Raw genomic sequence first — 19,706 nt, 5'->3', positions numbered from 1 at the left:
TATAACACTCTCTGGAACTTCAATATTGCGTACCATCTGGAGGAAGAGACCGAAATATGGAAGCTCATGAAAGGCACCACATAAATGCAAGACCTTTAAATATAAATAAATGGAGGTTCTGTTTAGTCCTGTTTTTGTTGGTTCCACTCTGCTCAGTGCTAGATTCCCTCTTGCATGTTTCACCTTTACAAGTTAGCCACTTAATAAATTTACATTTTAATCCGGAGAAACTGGAATATTTTGGTCTTGGATTCATTTTAACGAATGGCACAGAAATACATGACCTTGAAAGGCTTGCGGACAAACTGTATTTATATTATCATTAGCACTCAGCCAGGAATGTGTTTGGATTTGGAGGTGAAACAGGAAAACAAACCTGGTACACTTTGGACTTGCCAGAGATTTACTGGGAGGGATGTTGATGGAAGGAAGGCGTACATTCTAAGAGGATGATTCTAGCTAAAGGCAATCTGGTCACAAACCCTCAGCTAAGGACATCAGTAGAAAGACTGGAGAGTATACTGGTCTCCCTTATTCCAAGTCTGATGACATGGGAATGCTAAAGAGTATCCTGCTAATGCTGGTATATATTTGCCTTGTGCAGAGATATCAAAACAGATTTTATTACCTTGTAAAACTCCTACTTCCTCATAATTTGATTCCTCAAATTTTGTAATATATCTTGAATAATTAACTACATTATCCACTCAAGTTATATTATTTTGCTGCTTCTCCTTCCATGTGGTAAGTGATATTGAAGTTACAGAGAGTGTTGAGAGAAGAGTAACAACTATCAAAACTATAGATACAAGGAACAGCTAATGCTGGGACATTGAGCAAAACACAAAGTGCTGGAGGAGCTCAGTGGGTCAGGCAGCATCGGTAGAAGTAATTGATACATGATGTTTAGGCTCCGGACCCTCTAATCAGTCTGAAGAAGGTCCCAACCCACAATGTCGCCTATCTAAACAATTACCTTGTTGTAAGGACAGCTTTGGAGTATATGGGAAGATGGGAGAGAGTGTTGGAGATGAATAAAATGATAAAGGAATGGATATAGTGGAATTAAATTTAACAGAGAATGGCAAAAAGATAGAAAACGAAACAGATAAAATGTTAGAACATATTTAATCTGCTATCCATTGGTGAACCTCATGAATAGACTACTTTATGTGTGGTAAATATGATACGACTGTGCTTATATTGTACATGGATAAGTTCAGGAGCGGAGCATGTTACTGTTTGACCGCAAGTAATGCTGGACTTCCTGGGCAATTAATATTTGGACTTGGGGGAGATATGTTGGCAACAGGGAGGGTTGGAGTGCTGCTTTACTTTTTTTTCCATTTGCAATTTACATTTGATGGTTAAAAACTAATGGTAATTCACTATCACTCTTTCTCTCACATCTGCCATTGACTCCTTTCTCTTTCCAGCCCAAGGGGTGAGACTCTGAAACATCTGTCAGCACTTTTTGGTTGTAATTCATGTTTCTAGTCATTAGCAGCCATCATTTTTACTCTGACCTTTGCAGGAAACTGCCTCTTAACCTTTTTGTGCTAATAACACTATTTCCTCTTGTGTAGCTGGACAGCTTGAGTGTTGATAATGAATAATAAACCTCTCAAATCATTCTTCTGGGCACTTCTTCATTTAAACACACATACTGATAATTAGAATTGAGCCGTTAAAGCGTTTAAAATCTTTGGATGAAATTACAATTTTGTTTTTCTGAATCCCACTTAAGTAAGGCAGTCAGCAAGATTGCTAATTATACTGCAAATTTGGGTGCATTTTAACTTTCCATGTAGAGGTCTCCAGGAGCTGAAGATTAGTCTATTGAATATGATTACAGGAAATCCAGGAAGAAAAATTAATGAAGAATTACCATTGTTTTCATTTTCTTTGAAAACTCCAATTTATTAATTATCAAAATATTGGAGATCTGTAAAAAAAACTGTGAGCCTTGATAGATAGGATTCAAAATTGGCTTGTCCAAAGAAAAGGTTGTGATGACTGGAGGTCTGTGACTAGTGGTGCACCACAGGGATTAGTGCTGAGACCTTGTTTACGATATGTATAAATGATTGGTTGGAAACATTGAGCTAATTGTGATCAGGAAGTTTGCAGATGACACAAAAAGTGGCGGAGTTGAGGATAGCGAGGAAGATTGTCAAAGAATAGAACAAGAAATAGATCAGTTGAAAATATGGGCAATGAAATGGCAGATAGGTTTCAATCCTGACAAGTGTGAGGTAAATGGCAGTACCCTTAGGAGCATTGATGTACAGAAGAATGCTTTGCTGCAAGTCCACAGCTCCCTGAAAGTGGCAGCATAAGTAGACAGGTGACAAAGAACGTGTGTGGCATGTATGTCTTCATAGGTCTGGGCCTAGAATATAAAAGTTCCTAAGTCATGTTACAGCTGTATAAAACTTTGGTTGGTCCACATTTGGAGTATAGTGTACAGCTCTGATCATAGCATTACAGGGAAAATATGGAAGCTTTTGGGAGGCTGCAGAAGAGAGTCAACAAGATGTTGCTGGGAAGGTATTGGCTATGAGAGTTTAGTCAGACTTGGATTGTTTTTTTCTGGAGTTTCGGAGGCTGAGGGGAGATCTGATAGTAGAATATAAAATTATTAGAAACATTGATAAGGTACATAGAATATTTTTTTCAGAGTGAAAATATCATATACTGGAGTGCATAGATTTAAGGTGTGAGGGGGAAAGTCTGAAGGAGATATTTGAGGCTGTTTTTTACAGAGAGTGGTGATTCCTGGAATGTGCTGTCAAGGGAGATGGTGGAAATAGATAAGATAGTGATGTTAGATACTGTTTTACGCTCCATGTAAACAAAGGATTAGGGCAGTTTAAGTGGAAAGTTAACAGGATAGAGGAACTGTGTTTCACTCAGGTCTCACTCACAAAATGCAGTAGATGACAGTTTAAATCTTAGACTGATAATTTTGTAAGCCAAGTGTATTTTGAGGTCATAATTTATTTCAGGCAGTGTTGCAACATCTGTGGTCTCTACAATCCAATGCTGCTCGTTTCACAGTATTGACTGAGACAAATGTTGGGGCTACAGAACTAGGTGGACAGATTTATGCCTCATATGAACTTTTTTCTTAATTTGAATCAAACCTGAGGGCTGAATGATCAATCTCTGTTCCTATAACAGAGTTGGCAAAACTGCTTCAAAGTGAATTATGATGTTTACAGATTTGCCAAAATAACAGCAACAAGTTAGGGCAAGTGTGCTTCCATTTCTTAGCAATATAATGTTCATTAAGATGATGAATTATAGGGCTGGGGAATATATTGGTTCTATCTCAACCCCCCCAGTGCTCTCAGAACAGATTCACCATGTCCAGATGCAGATGAAATTCCATCAACTGTGGTACAAGATGGCCCACTGCTGAGGAACACTCACAGCTGGGTCAATATACCATTTTTGTAGTTAGTGCTCCCGTCGTCTACTGTGTCAATGTTAGTGTTAATTGGCACCAAATTACGGGCAATTTTGTACTGAGCAACATCACCCACTGGGAACTGAGTGTGACAGCTCAAACGCCTAGCACTTTGAGCTAGCGGTAGAGGCGCTTTCATCTCATTAATCAGGACTGGATTTGATTCCAAAGCCCAGAGATGAAAGGCTGATTTTGTTTTCCTGCAGCTTCCCATTTGACAAAAGATTTTTTCATGTATGCACATATACAATAAGAAAGCAACTATGTGAAAAGTATATGCAATGGTTTTGTTGAAAACTCCAAATGTAACTTTTTAGGAACTCCAATAAACAGCACTCGCAAATTCCACACACTGAGCCTGGATTATAATTTGGTGGTCTTACTGGCAGTTTAATGGTCTCCAAACGCACCACACGCAACTATCTACCTCCCACAGGCTATACAAGCCTCGGACAAGCAGTAACCAAAGAATGATCTGGCCTTCTGATGCTGATGAGTAAAGTTGATTTGAGGCTTGTTCTGCTCTTCCTCAGATTGAAGAGTACTCTTAACTGAGGCAAAGGGCTTGGAGAAATAGAGAATCAGCGAGCTGAGATTGTGATAGTGCAACTGCAAATTTTGTTCTCAACTGTCTAAGCTTTTGAGCAGATTAGGAGCAGGTGGCCTAACATATTATGATTGGACCTGTAGGTTAAATTAGATATCTATTCTTCCTTTAATGTGGAAACCGGGCAGTGTCAGATCCTTGTTGTTAGCCAACCTAAATTGAAGATCAGAGGTGGCACTAACTTTGATCAAAATGCTATTTGCATTATTACAGCCAACCCAGTAGTAAATTCTCAAACTTTGCTCAACATTTATTCAAGAATCTGACTTATTTATGTTGGTATACTTATTCCTATTTATTACTTAGGTTTAAATCAAACACTCCACAATCTAATTCTGGAGTTGGACTCAATCCACCGACAGTCCTCTGGCTCAAGATGATTGTTTTGATTGTCAATGGTTAAACCTGTCATGTGCAGGTCATTGGGAATGTATTGTGATTTATGAGGTGTGGAGATCTGTTTGTTGGGTGCAAGTTTAACACAGAAACTACTGACAGGCTCTGAGGTTAGTTTAAAAAAAAATAGTGGTTTATAAATTGAGGGGAAAATTAACGATGATTTTATTTCCGTCACACAGGACCATTGATCATATTGGAATAAACCTGTTGAAAGATAGATGAGCCCACAAGCAGAGTGTGTGTTGAAAATCAGAGTTTGTTTTCTATTTTAAAAATGGACGTAGAGGCACTGGAGAAAAAGATTATACCAGAACTGAGAAATTAAAATATCAAGAAAGGTTGGTAAAATTGGGTGAAAACTGAACAAATCGAGAGAGAATGCTCAGGGAAAATCTGACTGATGTCGAGACAATTAGGAACCGATGGATAGGTTTGGAGCCTCAAAACAGTTGTGGCATGGGGAAAACCAGATACTAGATATAAATATACAATAATCACTAATAAATTTAATAAAGGATTTGGGAGGCTCCTTGCTTCTCAGTTGGATAAAATGTGGAACTCATCACAGTATGTTTAGGCAAATAACATGGATGCACTTAAGGTGAGTTAGAAACATAGAAATAGGTGCAGGAGGAGGCCATTCGGCCCTTCGAGCCAGCACCACCATTCATTGTGATCATGGCTGATCATCCCCAATGTATAACCCGTGCCTGCCTTCTTCCCATATCCATTGATTCCACTAGCCCCTAGAGCTCTAGCTAACCCTCTCTTAAATCCATCCAGTGATTTGGCCTCCACTGCCCTCTGTGGCAGGGAATTGTACAACTCTCTGGGTGAAAACATTTTTTCTCACCTCAGTCTTAAATGGCCTCCCCTTTATTCTAAGACTGGTTCCGGACTCGTCCAACATTGGGAACATTTTTTCCTGCATCTAGCTTGTCCAGTTCTTTTATAATTTTATATAAAAGTTTAGGAAATTAATTATGTGAAACAATGACTGAAAACTCACAACTTCAGAATGAGAAGGGGGAAGTAGTGTAATGTGAGGGATTAGGCAGATCATGTAGTACTGAGAATCATTGCTTTGTGATCTTAGATCATTTGAACAATTTGTACATTGTCACATGTCCATTATCAAACCTGAAAACTTATATTTTAAAGTAGATAGTACTGTCTTAAAAACACTTGGTCAGAACTTTGAACAATTTGAGAAGTTGGTTGATATTTATTTCCTCGGTGATGAAATACATATTCCTTTCATGTCCTAGTTATATTTTGCATGCTATTGATTGATCATACATTACTATATAGTCTATTGGGAGCAAATTTAGTATTACCTTCCCAAGGAAGTTGGCGAATTTGAAACGGAAATATTTTCAATGGACCAAGAACAATAAGAATAGGGATTAATTAGATATCCTTTCTTTCGAAGAGCCGAAACGGAAATTATGGGGCAAATGTCCTTCTCTCTTGTCCTGTATAATTCTGGAGTCAACGTCTCTCATACTTCCTCGGAGTTTTTGACTGAGCAAACTGTCAATGTCCATATTTATGTTTACTTACTTCAAGGTCTTTGTGATTTTCTATTCTTATTTAAAATTTATATCAGTTGCATGTTTTTTGTGTTTTGATTAAAGAATTTCTAACCCTGAGAATCTTAAATCCAGGTACAGGAGCACTTCCAGTTATACGGCAGTGACATGTAGCTAAGTTGCTAATTAAAGATTTAATCACCGTCCAGTCATTGAGCTTTGTTGAAGTTATGCCTTGTCAGGTGTTCATAAAATTACTTACTACCTAACCACTGATTTTTAGCATTGATGTGATGCCATTTCAGACAGTTTTTTTGTGCCTAGCTACAACATTTTAGCATTAGACCTTTTAGTGGTTTCTCTAATCAAACTGTGGATGCGCAGTTGAGCAAGTAACTGAAAGACTGCTGGAGAGCAGAAATGGGTGATGACTGCCAACATTTTATGAAATCTCTTCCATTGTTTTACAGTAAGAGCAAGTCTAGGTCTGTCCCACAGATTTCCCCAAGCAAAGCTGTGGGTGGAGAGTTTTGCGTTGCTGCCACATTTTCTTCATCGCGATCCTGGTTAACAACCAATACTGGCCTGAAGCGGGAGAAAGGTGAGTGCCCTGTGCAGGTTTAAAAAGCTCTCCCACTAAAACATTTCCTCACTACCTCACTGGGAAAATTTGACATAGAATTTGATTAAATAAACCATTTTTGAAAAGAAGTGCAACTTAAAAGTGATGGAAAGCTAACATGCAGGGGGAGGTAATTGGGAAGGGAAATGGAATATTGGTCTTCATTGCAAGAGGACTTCATCCTTAATGCAGACATACAGGCATTTGGTGAGAGGACATCTTGAGTATTGTGACCAGTTTTGGTCTCCTTGTCCAAGTAAGAATATACATGCCACAGAAGGAAGGCAGTGAATATTCATCTACTGACCTGCTGCCTCATGTTGTGGGTTAGATTCTGTACTTGTAACTCCTAGTGTTTTTCCAACTGCTCAAGTTCTCTCCCACATCACAACAGCCTGCAGGTTGATTGGTTATTTGGCCACTATATAGCACTATATAAGAAGAAGAATTTGGGATCAGTTTAGGATTAGTATAAATGAGTGCTTGGTGTGGTTGGCATGGACTTGGTAAGTCAAAAGGCCAATCTTTTTGCTGCATACTTGGAAAGATAGAATAGGTTAGGTCACTATGCTTTAGACATTTGAAGAATGAAAGTGGTATTATTGAGACATACAAAATTGTTAGCAAGCTTGGCAGGCAAGAAATGGGAAGAAGCTCTCCTCTGCCGAAGAGTCTAAAACCCAGGGTCATTCCCAAAATATGGAGATTTTGGTTATTTAGGACTGAAATTAGAGCAATTTCTTCTCTCGCATGGTGGTGTATTCTTTGAATTTCTGTGTCCTAGAGGGCCGTAGAAGCTCAGTTATTGATTGTATACAAAGCTGCGATCACTAGACCACTAGGATGCTAGTAATATTGAAATAGGGCAGAAAAATTGTATTCAGGTAGATCAGCTGTCATCCTGTTGAACAACCATCTTAAGGGGAAATATTTCTTATTTCTGCTCCTATTTCTTAAATACTACTTAACCATTTTTTCTCCTCCTCTGTACTAACAGCACTTCTTGTGTATAGCGTGCACAGCCTAAGGTTGTAGGTCAACTTGTTCTATTTGATCTATTTGTTTGTGTACGTCGGGTTGATTGCATTGGAAACATAGAAACATAGAAAATAGGTGCAGGAATAGGCCATTCGGCCCTTCGAGCCTGCACCGCCATTCAATATGATCATGGCTGATCATCCAACTCAGTATCCCGTACCTGCCTTCTCTCCATACCCCCTGATCCCCTTAGCCACAAGGGCCACATCTAACTCCCTCTTAAATATAACCAATGAACTGGCCTCAACTACCTTATGTGGTAGAGAATTCCAGAGATTCACCACTCTCTGTGTGAAAAATGTTTTTCTCATCTCGGTCCTACAAGACCTCCCCCTTATCCTTATACTGTGACCCCTTGTTCTGGACTTCCCCAACATCGGGAACAATCTTCCTGCATCTAGCCTGTCCAACCCCTTAAGAATTTTGTAAGTTTCTATAAAATCCCCTCTCAATCTTTTAAATTCTAGCGAGTACAAGCCGAGTCTATCCACTCTTTCTTCATATGAAAGTCCTGACATCCCATTAGTCTTAACAGGGTTGACCACGTGAAGGTTGCAATCTCCCACCCCTCTAAAAGCATTAACTGGGGGTCAGAACGTGCTTCTGCATTCTTCCCTCTCCTCTACCATCCCTGCAATTTGCCCCCTGTCCCAAGCCTGGGGTTAGGACAAGTTATGGCCCAAACTGAGAACTGAACATTAAGTTTTCTAGTGAAAATAAGTTTGAGCCACTAATGAGATAGGAAATGAACATTAGCTAATTGCTGATCACATCAAACTCCATTAACAGTTGTTCTAAGGGACCGCAGCATTATTTAAGGTACCAGATTATTAAACTAAGACAAAGTGTGCATAAAATTATGCCATGGCAGTTCTTTGTGGAGTTGGTTGTTTACTTCAATATCTAAGTCTGTATTTGCCTCATTCCTGTAATTGCTGTAAATTGCATTCAGTAAATGCAAATTAGCCCCCAGGCTTCTCTACCAAATTAATAGTGATTTACATTTTTTAAATATAATTAGCCATAAAGCTCTTGGAATGCCCCATAGTCATGAATTATTTAGATGATTTGTTGATCAGTAATTATATTACTGCATAGCTCAACCACAGGCTTGGATAGGTTTGTTGATACAAACTCCAATCCCATCGTGGACTTTAGCTGGAGAAATGACATTTAGTAAATAAATCTGGACCGGGTGAAGAGTAACCATTAAATCACCATCTTATCATAAAAACAAAAACAACAACAGATGATGGATGCACAGATCCTTCAAGGATCTTTCTTCAGAACTAAAAAACGCTTCGTATTGCAAAGAGGTGCGGTGGAGTGAACAGAAGTGATAGGGTGCGGATTAAAGTTATCAAAATAACATTTAAATTGAAAATGCTGCAAATACTCCTCGGGTCCAGTGGCAGCTGTGGCAAAACAGGAGGAACCTTGTTAATATAGGGTCCCGACCACAGTGTTGACAATTCCTTTGCCCCAACAGATGCTGCTTGACCCACCGAGTTCTTCCAGCAGTTTGTTTTTAAAGTTAAAATTCACTTTGGCTCAGTCCAAATTTCCCTTTCAAATCAGCGAACCGGAAATGTAATGCCCTTGCATGATATTTTTCACCCATTCTTTCAAAAATGGAGCTCTCCAGCACTAGAAGGTATTCAATAACGGTGCCTTTCATAGAGGCCAGGGAAGTGGGATTAGATTGCTCCAGAATCAGAAGAAGCAAATGCTCTCTGAGCCATAGTTTCCATATTTCTGTGAAGTGTTACATCATGGTGAGAAGAAGAGTGAATGGAAGCTGGGGTAAATGTAATATAGTATAAAAGATTACACAAGGTGAGTATTAGAAGCATTTGTTGTACGCCGTCAGTAGTTGAATCAGGTCAGTAGGCTGGACTTCAGTGATTATTTGGCACGGGATATTTATTGAAGTTTACCATTGCTGTTAATGTCATATTCTTCTGACCATAGATCAATCAAAGCAGTCAGTGGTGGATTCCCTGTTCATAATTAGCTGCTATGGCAACCTGGTGGAGCACACAATTGAACCACGGCCGATCACCACTGTGCAAAAGATCAGCGACGACACGCAACTGGAGCTGCTGACATCTCCTCGGGCGAGCTGGTCTCTGGCCAGGTAAAATGTTCGGACTATTTCCTGCATGTGACACCTATGCAGGGTTTTGTCTGCATATGATTGACATAGTGATGTTCTAGGAGTGGTACAGCTAGTAGACCCGCGGCATCACAGTTGCAGTGAACCAGGTTCACTATTGAACCTCTGGTGCTGTTTGTGTGGAGTTTGTTAGTCCTCCCTGTGACCACAAGAGTCTCCTCCCTCATGCCAAAGATGTGAGTGTTGGTAGTTCAATTGGGGAGGGGAGACTGTGGGGAGAATGGGTTCGAGGAAAAATTGTGGGGAAATGGGATTGCTCTGTCGGGACAGGCAACTTCTCTGGAGAGAAGGAATGGGTAGGGTTAGGGTTCCTTCTCTTCAGAGATGCTGCTTGTCCCATTGAGTTTCTCCAGCATTTTGGGCCTATCTATTTTCACATTTGTTTTCCCATAAACTGGATCCAGATAATAAGTGAAAAGCTGGAAATAGCCCACAGATATTCCCAGATTCCCATTCCATCTTTATAGTATTTTCTCCCATGGTTGTTCACTCATGCTGGGGCAAATCTTTGAAACATCAGGCAACTTCTATTATTTTCCAAATAATTAATCGTCTTGTCTGATGACTGAAAAGGAGCAGCAGTAGACCTACCAACCTTGGGTTGAGATAGAACAGCTGATCGCCAGTGTCCTGGGCCAGTGTTTGTCTCTTGCCCAGATCGTAACTAAAACGATCATTATTGGTCATAACTGGTCATTATTGCTTTGTTCTTCATTTGAATGTGTTGTGCTGAAATATATGCAGTAGTTTGAGACATTATTAATTCTCTACACTTCAGTTGTAGTTCATCAGTTAAGAAATAGTTTGAGATGTCTGAGGATATGGAAATTATTGTGTAAGTGTATATTTTGTCTTCATTTCTTTCCTCCATTGCCATTCACTTATGGGAACCCACCGGAAGTTACGGTATGGAGGTCAGGAATGTGAACCCAGAATGGTATTTCGAACACTTGAACTTGGTCCGCCAAGGCCTGCTGGATGTCCCGGTTTCTAACCATTTAAACTCCCCTTCCCATCCTTATACTGACCTCTCTGTCCTGTGCCTCCTCCAATGCTAGAGTGTTGCCACGCACAAACTGGAGGAACAACGCCTCATCTTTCACTTTCGTAGCTTATAACCAACAGTATGGACATTGAATTCTCAAATTTTGGGAAACTAACCCACAAACAAAACTCCCCCCCCCCCCAAATTCCCTGTGTCCCACCTGGATGCGCACACATTTCTCCCACCATCCCCCCCCCCCCCCCCTCCCCCATTCCCCTTCCACTTATATCCCTTCCTCTGGCGTCACATTTAATGCCTCCTCTCCTTATCTCTGTGTTCTGTCATTTCATTTTCTGTCCTCAGTCTAGCCAATCAAGTCCTGATTGTTCCCGATGTTTAGGGAAGTCCAGGACAAGGGGGTCACAGCTTAAGGATAAAGGGGAAATCCTTTAAAACCGAGATGAGAAGAACTTTTTTTTCACGCAGAGAGTGGTGAATCTCTCTCTGCCACAGAGGGTAGTTGAGGCCAGTTCATTGGCTATATTTAAGAGGGAGTTAGATGTGGCCCTTGTGGCTAAGGGGATCAGGGGGTATGGAGAGAAGGCAGGTACGGGATACTGAGTTGGATGATCACCATGATCATACTTGCCAGGGCCTTTGGCCTACTCCTGCACCTAATTTCTATGTTTCTATGTTTCCAGTCTCTTAACCACCTATCTAGGCTTTGTCTCGACCCCCCGCCTCTTTTCCAGCTTTCCCCCTACTGCAATCAGTCTAAAGAAGAGTCCCAACCCGAAACGTTACCTACCCATGTTCTCTGGAAATGCCTGTCCAAATAAGTTACTTGAAGTGTTTAGTGTCAGATTTATTTTGCATGCTAACAGAAAAACAAAAACTAACTAGGTTTCCTGGTCTAATTCCATCTGATATCTCCAGACTGGACGCAGACTTCAAGATGCGTCTGGGACCTCGCTGAACTTTCGGGATTTCACCAGAGGCTACCATTTTAAAACTTGTTATCGTAAAATTGTGCTTCAAAAGTGCCTATTCAGTTCCGCCAGAGAGCTTGAACTCTGTTGTCCCCTTTATCCCACTGTGGGAAAATGTTTAATGTCCAATCTCCTCTAGAGGCAATTAAACATGATAAAGCAATGATAAGGAATGCAACAAACCCTCAAGGGAGAATTAATCTTCAAAGGATTTCATTCTGATCCTCAATGTCATAGACCACATGAGCTACTATTATGTAAGAGGTTTCAAGGGATCTTGACATTTTTCAAAGATGCCTTTTTACTTTGTGAAAGCAGTTTGTGATCTTTGTATGTTCTTCATATCGGCAACAGGACATTGCTGCGTACATTTCGCAAAACAGGTTAATGAGTACAGCCATTTTCATCTCTGTCTTTGACTGCCTTCTCACCATCATAACTTTAGACATGAAGATGGTGACTGGTGATTGTAGGATGGTCTGTTCCACGCACCTCTTAAAAATACGAAGTGGTCCATGTCAGCATGTACCATGACTAAACAGATGCAGAAGCTCTGGTGACATGCCCCACTATGGTTACGAGCCATTCCTCTCATCTACTTCCACCGCGTAATGGAATACACTTCATTTGCTTGGCGTATAGCTGAATCCGCACTCAAGAAACTCAACACCATCCAGGAGAGAAGTAGCTTATTCACCACCCTGATGTTCACTCCCTTTACTCTCAGCACTGACCCAGACAAGTTTTCTCCCCACTACTACAATTGGTCCTATTTTCCAGCTTTCTCCCCAACTCAAAGCAATCTGAAGAAGGGTCCCAACCCAAAACATTATCTGTCCATTCCCTCCACAGGTGCTGCCTGACCCATTGAGTTCGCCTGACACCTTGTGTTTTGCACAAGATTCCTGCATCAGTAGTTTAGTATGTCTCTAACAAGAGACATAATAACCTGACACGAGGTTGACATGGCCTTCAATGTTTCAAGGCCAGTTTATTGTCAAATGTACCAATTGAGGTCCAGTGAAATTCAAATTGTGTCAACTGAAAAAGGAGGTCTCAGGAGTAGATGGTATTCCTGCTAAAACGTGTCAATGGCGAAATTAAGTCTTATCTTTTATGTGGGGGATATGTCAGGTGATCTTAGAGACATGATATTTGTGATCAACTTCAAGAAAGAAGACAAACCCAATTGCCAGACATTTAGAGGGGTCTCCCTGCTGACTGCCACAGGCAAATTAATTGCAAAAGTCTTCATCCTGGCTGAAGAATTGTTCCCTGAATTACTGGAGAGATTGATTCCATGTAGATTCCATGATGGTTGGAAGCTCAAGTTCTTAAGAATAAATATGACCAGCTATATGTCCTGAAGCAGCCACATCGAAGCTGTGGCCAAAAAAAGCACACTAACACCTCAACTTTCTAAGAAGACTGAGGAAATTTGGCATGTCCCCAACAACCCTCACCAACTTCTAAATATACATCATAGTAAGCTTTTTATCGTGATGCAACACAACATGGTACTTGACACCTCTTTGCAAACGAGACCTCCCGGTACCTGGAATGTTTAAGAAAGAACTGCAGATGCTGGAAAAATCACAGAGAGAAAAAAATGCTGGAGTGAGTTTCTCCAGCATTTTTTTCTACCTCCGGTACCTGGAAGATGATTTGACTGTACCGCATCCTGCGCAAAGCCGCCAGCACGGCCGCGCACCTTCTGTGTCTGGGCTTCACTGTTGGGATCGGGGTTGTCAGTAGGCTGGGGACGAACGAGTATGATATTTGAGCTCAGTGCTCCGGGTGGCGTCCTCGAAGGGACAGGATCCATGTGTACACGTGATAGATGTGGCCCGCCATCCGCTCACAGCCCCTAGGCAGCAAAGGTTGCCGACCCCTGAGCTAGAGGATAGTCCTAACCTCCCATCTACCTCAGTGGAGACATTTGAACTATCTTTGATCAGTTGTCATCTGACTCTGTCTTGCACTAAATATCGTACCCTTCATCTTTATACTAGGAGCAGCTTGATCGTGTCTTTATTTTGACTGGATATCATGCAACAAAAGCTTTGCACTGTACCTCAGTACACGTGACAATAATAAACTAAACCATCTTCACCATGTAACTACTCTAAGGAATGCAAGAAGCAACATCAGCCACCATATATAACACATAATATATCTATTATGTATTTTTGACCTCATTGTCAAATTAATCTCAGTCTGCTACATGAGGGCATGTATGATTTTGTCATCGCCTCCACCACAAACCCTATTTCTTTGCAAAGAGGTGTCAAGTAAGGTTGCCTCATTCCTTCAATATTTCATCCATTTGCTGGAAAGGAATGAATCGACAGGACAGGTGGAAGCTGTTCAGTTGTTATCAAATCTATTCCAGAACCCAGGATCAATCCTCCCTTAGCCATGAGCTGCAGTACGCATATGTTCAGAGGCTGAGCACCAACTCATTGTCGATTCAATCATTGAAGTATCGAAGAAAATTGACCTATTATTGAAAGTCTCCAAAGAGCCTATACTAACCTTCCCCGCCGACACGACAGACCGCACCCTCCTCGCAAATAAAGATCCCCAATAAAAAATATGTAGACTACTTCCCACATCCCAGGAGAAGGCAGGCATCAATGTTGAAATTCACCAATACACCAGTGCACCAGCAAACCTTTGACCATATGAGGAAAAGAATGTTAAAAGATCAAGGCCTCAAACTAGCACAAAGCTCATTGTTTACCGGGCAGCAGTCTTCCCTATTCCCCTGAACACTTCAGAAATTTGGACTACATACAGCACGCACCTTAAACTTGACAGCCACCATTAGAACCTAGAGAACAGGAGTGTTAGCGAGCCACCTTCAAACCAAGCAAATGCTGAAGAAGGTGAAGCATCGAATGGAAGCGATGGTTGGAGATCCCTCCAGAGACCATGTCCTGTCATGGTGGCCTATTTTCAATGTCAGTCAGTGAAGAGCCATGAGAGAGGACTCTCGTAATTTTGATTAGATTTCTTTACGGAGATAAACTACGTTTTCATGTACCCTTTAAAGGTAGGAATCTCAGGAAATTTCCTAGTAAAAAAAGCCAGCCAGGCACCCTTCCTTCTTCACAATAAGCTCCTGTCAATATTGCACATCATAATCATAACCAGCAGTCTTTTACCTAAGCTGGTTACTGTTTTCTCCAAGGGGAATTTGCTGCTCCTCTGATTTATTCATTCCATACACCACCATGACTTCTGTTTTTTTTTAAAGTTATTTTCACATGATTTTGTTACAATTAAAAGATGTAATGGGTCTTGAAGTTCGTAAGTTCATTTGTCACAGACCAGTTGTTCCAAGTTATGTATTTGGGGGAAGGTCAGCAAATGAAAACTTTTTTTTAATGAGAACATTTAAAAAAGCAGCCAAAATTGACCAAGTCCCAGAGCTGGGGACTGGATAATTCAAATACCACACATGGAGATGTTATAAAGGTTGCTTTTACGGGACAAAGATAAATATTGTCAAATATTATTTCCATTTTTTCCCCCCAAATTAAATCTTTTTATGAAATTGCTTTAATCACAGTTAGTTTTTCACTTCCGTTCTGTGAAATTGCAAGTTAGTAATTAAGTGGAGAGGACAGTCTTAACAGAAGAAAGAAAGATTTGCATTTCAACAGTGATGTTTGCGGCCTCACGATGTCCCAAAGCACCCAGTGGTGTTAGCTCTTGTACAATAGAAAAGTAAGATTGGGCATTATCTTTTCAAAGTGCTGGACCTTCCTCATATCTGGCTTTAAAAGTATAGTCATTAATATATCAACTCAAAGTATCATTTTGCTCTATTGCCCAAAATGTTCAGGCATTTTTCTGCCTTTTGCCAAATTGTTAACCACAAACATTTGTGACCCCCCACCCACCCCCCAGGCAAAGCTATGAATAATGATGGCAGGCACATATACCACTGGCTAAGGCTGCTGGCTGCTCAGCCTGTAGGCTGCTGCACGAATAGGGCAGAAAGGAGCCCTGCATCATTGCAGCTGTTCCAATTCATGTTTAAACAAATTCTGTGTAAAAAAAAAACTGCAGATGCTGAAAATCTGAAATATAAAGAAAAATGCTGGAAACAAGTCAGCAGTTCAGGCCGAAATTGTGGAAAGAGAAACAGAGTTAATGTCTCACTTTGAAGACTTTTGTCGGAAATGGAAAAGAGAGGAAGTCCCAGCACCTCAGTTGCTTGGCTTAGGAATTTCAGATTCTTCCGATGAGTTTCATCCCATGAATAAAACTCGCCAAAATATATTATACTTGTGGAGTGTGAATGTGTGAGTCCCTAGCTTCCATCTGTTTGGAGATGAAATGTGCAGGATTGATTTGTATTATCACAAATAGACAGTGATCCAGAGGTATGCAGTTTTACAACAGTTACTTGGCATATTAGTTTCAATAGGATACAGAATTAGTCATGGTCCGAAATGTGTATCTGATGTGACATTCCCATTAGTGTTTTGCAACTAAAGTTAGATGCAGAATTCTCTCTTTGTTAGCTACACTTTCTTGAGTGGGAATGTGCCTACACCACAAATTGATGGCTTTGCCTTGCATCAACTTGGGTAGTCTAAGGCGGATGTTGAGGTCTGAAATGATGCCAAAATGGAATGTAGTGAGACAGTCTCCACTGGGGACTCCCACAGTAATTCACGTAGGTGTCAGCTCAGGACTTGGTTCAAGATTCGGATTTTTTTAACTCTGTTACTGCATTGTCACATGAATTCAGCTTATATAAACCCATAAAATAATTCAGAAAGGACATCTTTAACCTGAAAGTGCCTCGTAAGTGGAGCTCATTGCCTCTAATAGTGGCAGCAGTCAACAAAGATGCATTTTAGAATGTGCAGTTTCAAAAGGGAGAAACTTGCACCAACTAAAAGCTTTTTATCACCTCAGAACAATGCTTCTCTGTGTATAATAGAAAAAAAACTGACAGAATTGTGTGGCACATAAATACCAGCTCGGAGTAGTTGGGTCAAATAACCTATTAATATGCCGAACATTTTACATAATTCCGTGCAAAATCAAAACCTGATATATCGGGAACTAACGGTAATGCTTCAAATTTAGTTTATGAATCAGATTAAGGCTGCAATTTTTCAGTGGCAAAGCAGCATGTTAGTTAATTTAATCGAATAGTATCCAGAGACCTGGAATATTGATTTGGCAGCATAGGTTCAAATGTGAGCACAGCAGCTGGAGAATTTAAGTTCAAATAATTAAATAAAATCTCTAAGTAAAAAAACGCTACCGTCAGCAATGATGACCATGAAGCTGCTGGATTGTTACAAAGACCTAGCTTGCCGTTGCCTTTTTTGCTGGTCAGGTCTGCATGTGACTCCAGATGCACTAATGATGTTGCCTCATGCTATTCCGTGAAATTGTCCAGCTTGCCACTCTGTTCAGGAAGCTCGTAGAATTCGGCAATACATTCTTAGCTTGCCAGCAATTTCCACATCCTCTGAACAAATAATTTTTACTTTAGAACCAAGAAAGAGCAGGGAATTGATCACATTCAGCTTCTCCATCCAACTTGGATCAGTAAATGCAAATGTTTGTATATAAAATGATGAGAGGCATAGATAGGGTAGACAGTGAGAACCTTTTCCCAGGGTGGAAACACTAGAGGTCATAGTTATAAGGTGAGAGGGGGATAGTTTAATGGAGATGTATAGGGCAAATCTTTACACAGATGGTGGTGACGGCCAGGAACGCATTGCTAGGCGGAGGCTAATGTGATAGTGGCTTTTGAGGCTTTTATATAAGTGCAGAGATGCAGGGGATAGAGAGATATTGATCATGTGCAGGCAGATAAGATCAGTTCAGCTAGGCATCATGATCGGCACAAACATTGTGGGCCTGTGTAATACTATTCTATGTTACATGAGGAATATGTCATTTTTACAAAATGCAGATATACTAATGGCAAAATGACTAATGCTGTGAATGCGCCATTTTGAATGCACAGTGGTGCAGATTGTGGAGCCGCTGCCTCAGTGCCAGAGACTTGGGTTCAATCCTGACCTCAGGTGCTGTCTGTGTGGAGTTTGCACATCTCCCTGTGAACAACTGGGTTTCCCCTGGGTGTTCTGGTTGCCCCCCACATCCCAAAGGCGAGTGTGTCGGTAAGTTATTGACTTCTCTAAATTGCCCCTTGGATGCAGGTGACTGGTGGAATTTGAGAGGGGAGGGGAATTGATAATGATTTGGAGAGAATTAAATTGGATTATATTAGCGTAGAATTAGTGCAAATGGGTGGTTGATGGTCAGCATGGACTTGGTCAGCAGGGACTGGGCCCTAATGTTATAAAATTGCTGTCTACACACAATGCAAATTTTGGCAAGGTCAACTCCATGCTAACTGGATATTTTCTAAACTGAAGAAATGGTTGAATTAAAATTTTACATACCCAGCGTTGTGCATCACCAAAACATAGACAAAGCAGCAAAACGCAAAAAAAATGTTCAATACTCCAATCAGTCAAATGTTTCATATGATTCCTTGATCCTAAACAACTGAGGACTGCATGGTTTTTGATGGTTGCCTGGGAACAGTATTGTGGCAATCTGAAGGAATGGAATAGAAAGATATGTTAGCATTTTTGGAAAGATTCATTAAGCCTGGAATAAAACATCTTAAATATTCATAAGATTTCAAGAGGTTATTTGAATGGTGATTGTAATATTGATAATTCACATCAGTCCTAGAGTTGACAACCTCACTGAAGTATTAGCAGTGTCTGCCTGTTCTCTGTGTGTGATTGTTCTTCCCAAATGAGTTGTGTTTTTATTCTCCTCTGCTGTGTAGGACTCCACTGTGGAATGAACTTCAGCCGCCCTTCAATGCAAACCATCCTTTGCTTCTCAGTGCTGATGCAGTCCAACATTATCAGAACCAGCTGGCTGCTAGTAAGTAGTATTCCCTTGCTCATCATTTTCGTGGTGCAATATGTTGAAGGAAGTATTGCGAGGACTCCTGTTCAGCAAAGCCGTGTTCTTTAAATGTTATATGGACCTCGTGGCAGACACATTGTGGTACTCCCACATCCAGACTCTTAGCCTGTGACTTGCATCATTTTTATTCCATCAGTAGTTCTCCCTGTTATTTAAAAAAAAATATTAGATTTTTTTTAATGTACAGAAATAGTCATGGAAAATTAAAAACAATAGTGACGTGAAAGGGAAATGAGAAAATTCATTTTCAGATGAAATTTTGGAACATAGCACCAATCGGCATGATTTGATAAATTGGAACTTTTACGACCTGAGATTGATAAATTTTGATTCAGAAGGAAAATGGGCTGAAGGGCCTTCTTCTGTGCTCTGATGATTCTATGATTGATTGCATCAGATTTGTCATGATCTAATTGATCTGTAGTGCAGTTCCAAATGGATTATATCCTGCTCCTGGCTATTCCATTTTTGAGATCTAATAGTAAGTTGTGATGGAGCACCATTCTATTCACTCCAATGGTGACACACTCATAAGGATGTTCTTCTTTACAAGCTTGCCCCATGAGTGGGATCAGGATATTTGAACACTTTAGATACCGGTAGCTAAAGCTAAGATGCTAGTTTTGTCCGGTATCCACAAGTGTTCTTTCCCCAGATGTTACTGAGTAGAATTGAAGACGATGAATGCTAGCTGTCTTTTCCTCCAACAACTCCAAAATTCCCAACATCCTCAAATATAGCTTTCATAGGCTGGATGTGCAACAATAGTGCTTAGCGTACTACACCAAAATCCAAAGGCCTGGTTAATTGACCTGTAGACATGAGCTCATTTGCCATCATGGCAAGTAGCGAAATTAAAACAAAAATTACAAATTGATATCAATAATGTTGGC

The 19,706-nt window shown here is 40.5% G+C and overlaps 1 protein-coding gene across 1 annotated transcript in view; it reads left to right on the top strand.

The window, feature by feature from the left end:
* bcas3 (BCAS3 microtubule associated cell migration factor) overlaps positions 1–19,706 on the top strand; it is a gene marked incomplete at its 5' end in the record, with an annotated part of 612,428 nt that overhangs the window by 289,786 nt on the left and 302,936 nt on the right. Inside the window, 3 exons of the mRNA XM_055657406.1 lie at positions 6,481–6,611; positions 9,642–9,807; positions 18,668–18,768. Coding sequence (XP_055513381.1) covers positions 6,481–6,611; positions 9,642–9,807; positions 18,668–18,768 — 398 coding nt within the window. The remainder of the gene's footprint in view (positions 1–6,480; positions 6,612–9,641; positions 9,808–18,667; positions 18,769–19,706) is intronic.

The sequence above is a fragment of the Leucoraja erinacea genome, chromosome 28, assembly GCF_028641065.1.
Source record: "Leucoraja erinacea ecotype New England chromosome 28, Leri_hhj_1, whole genome shotgun sequence".
NCBI lineage: Eukaryota > Metazoa > Chordata > Chondrichthyes > Rajiformes > Rajidae > Leucoraja > Leucoraja erinaceus.
The sequence above is the reverse complement of the archived record's forward strand: the minus strand, read 5'-3'. Positions and strand labels throughout refer to the sequence as shown.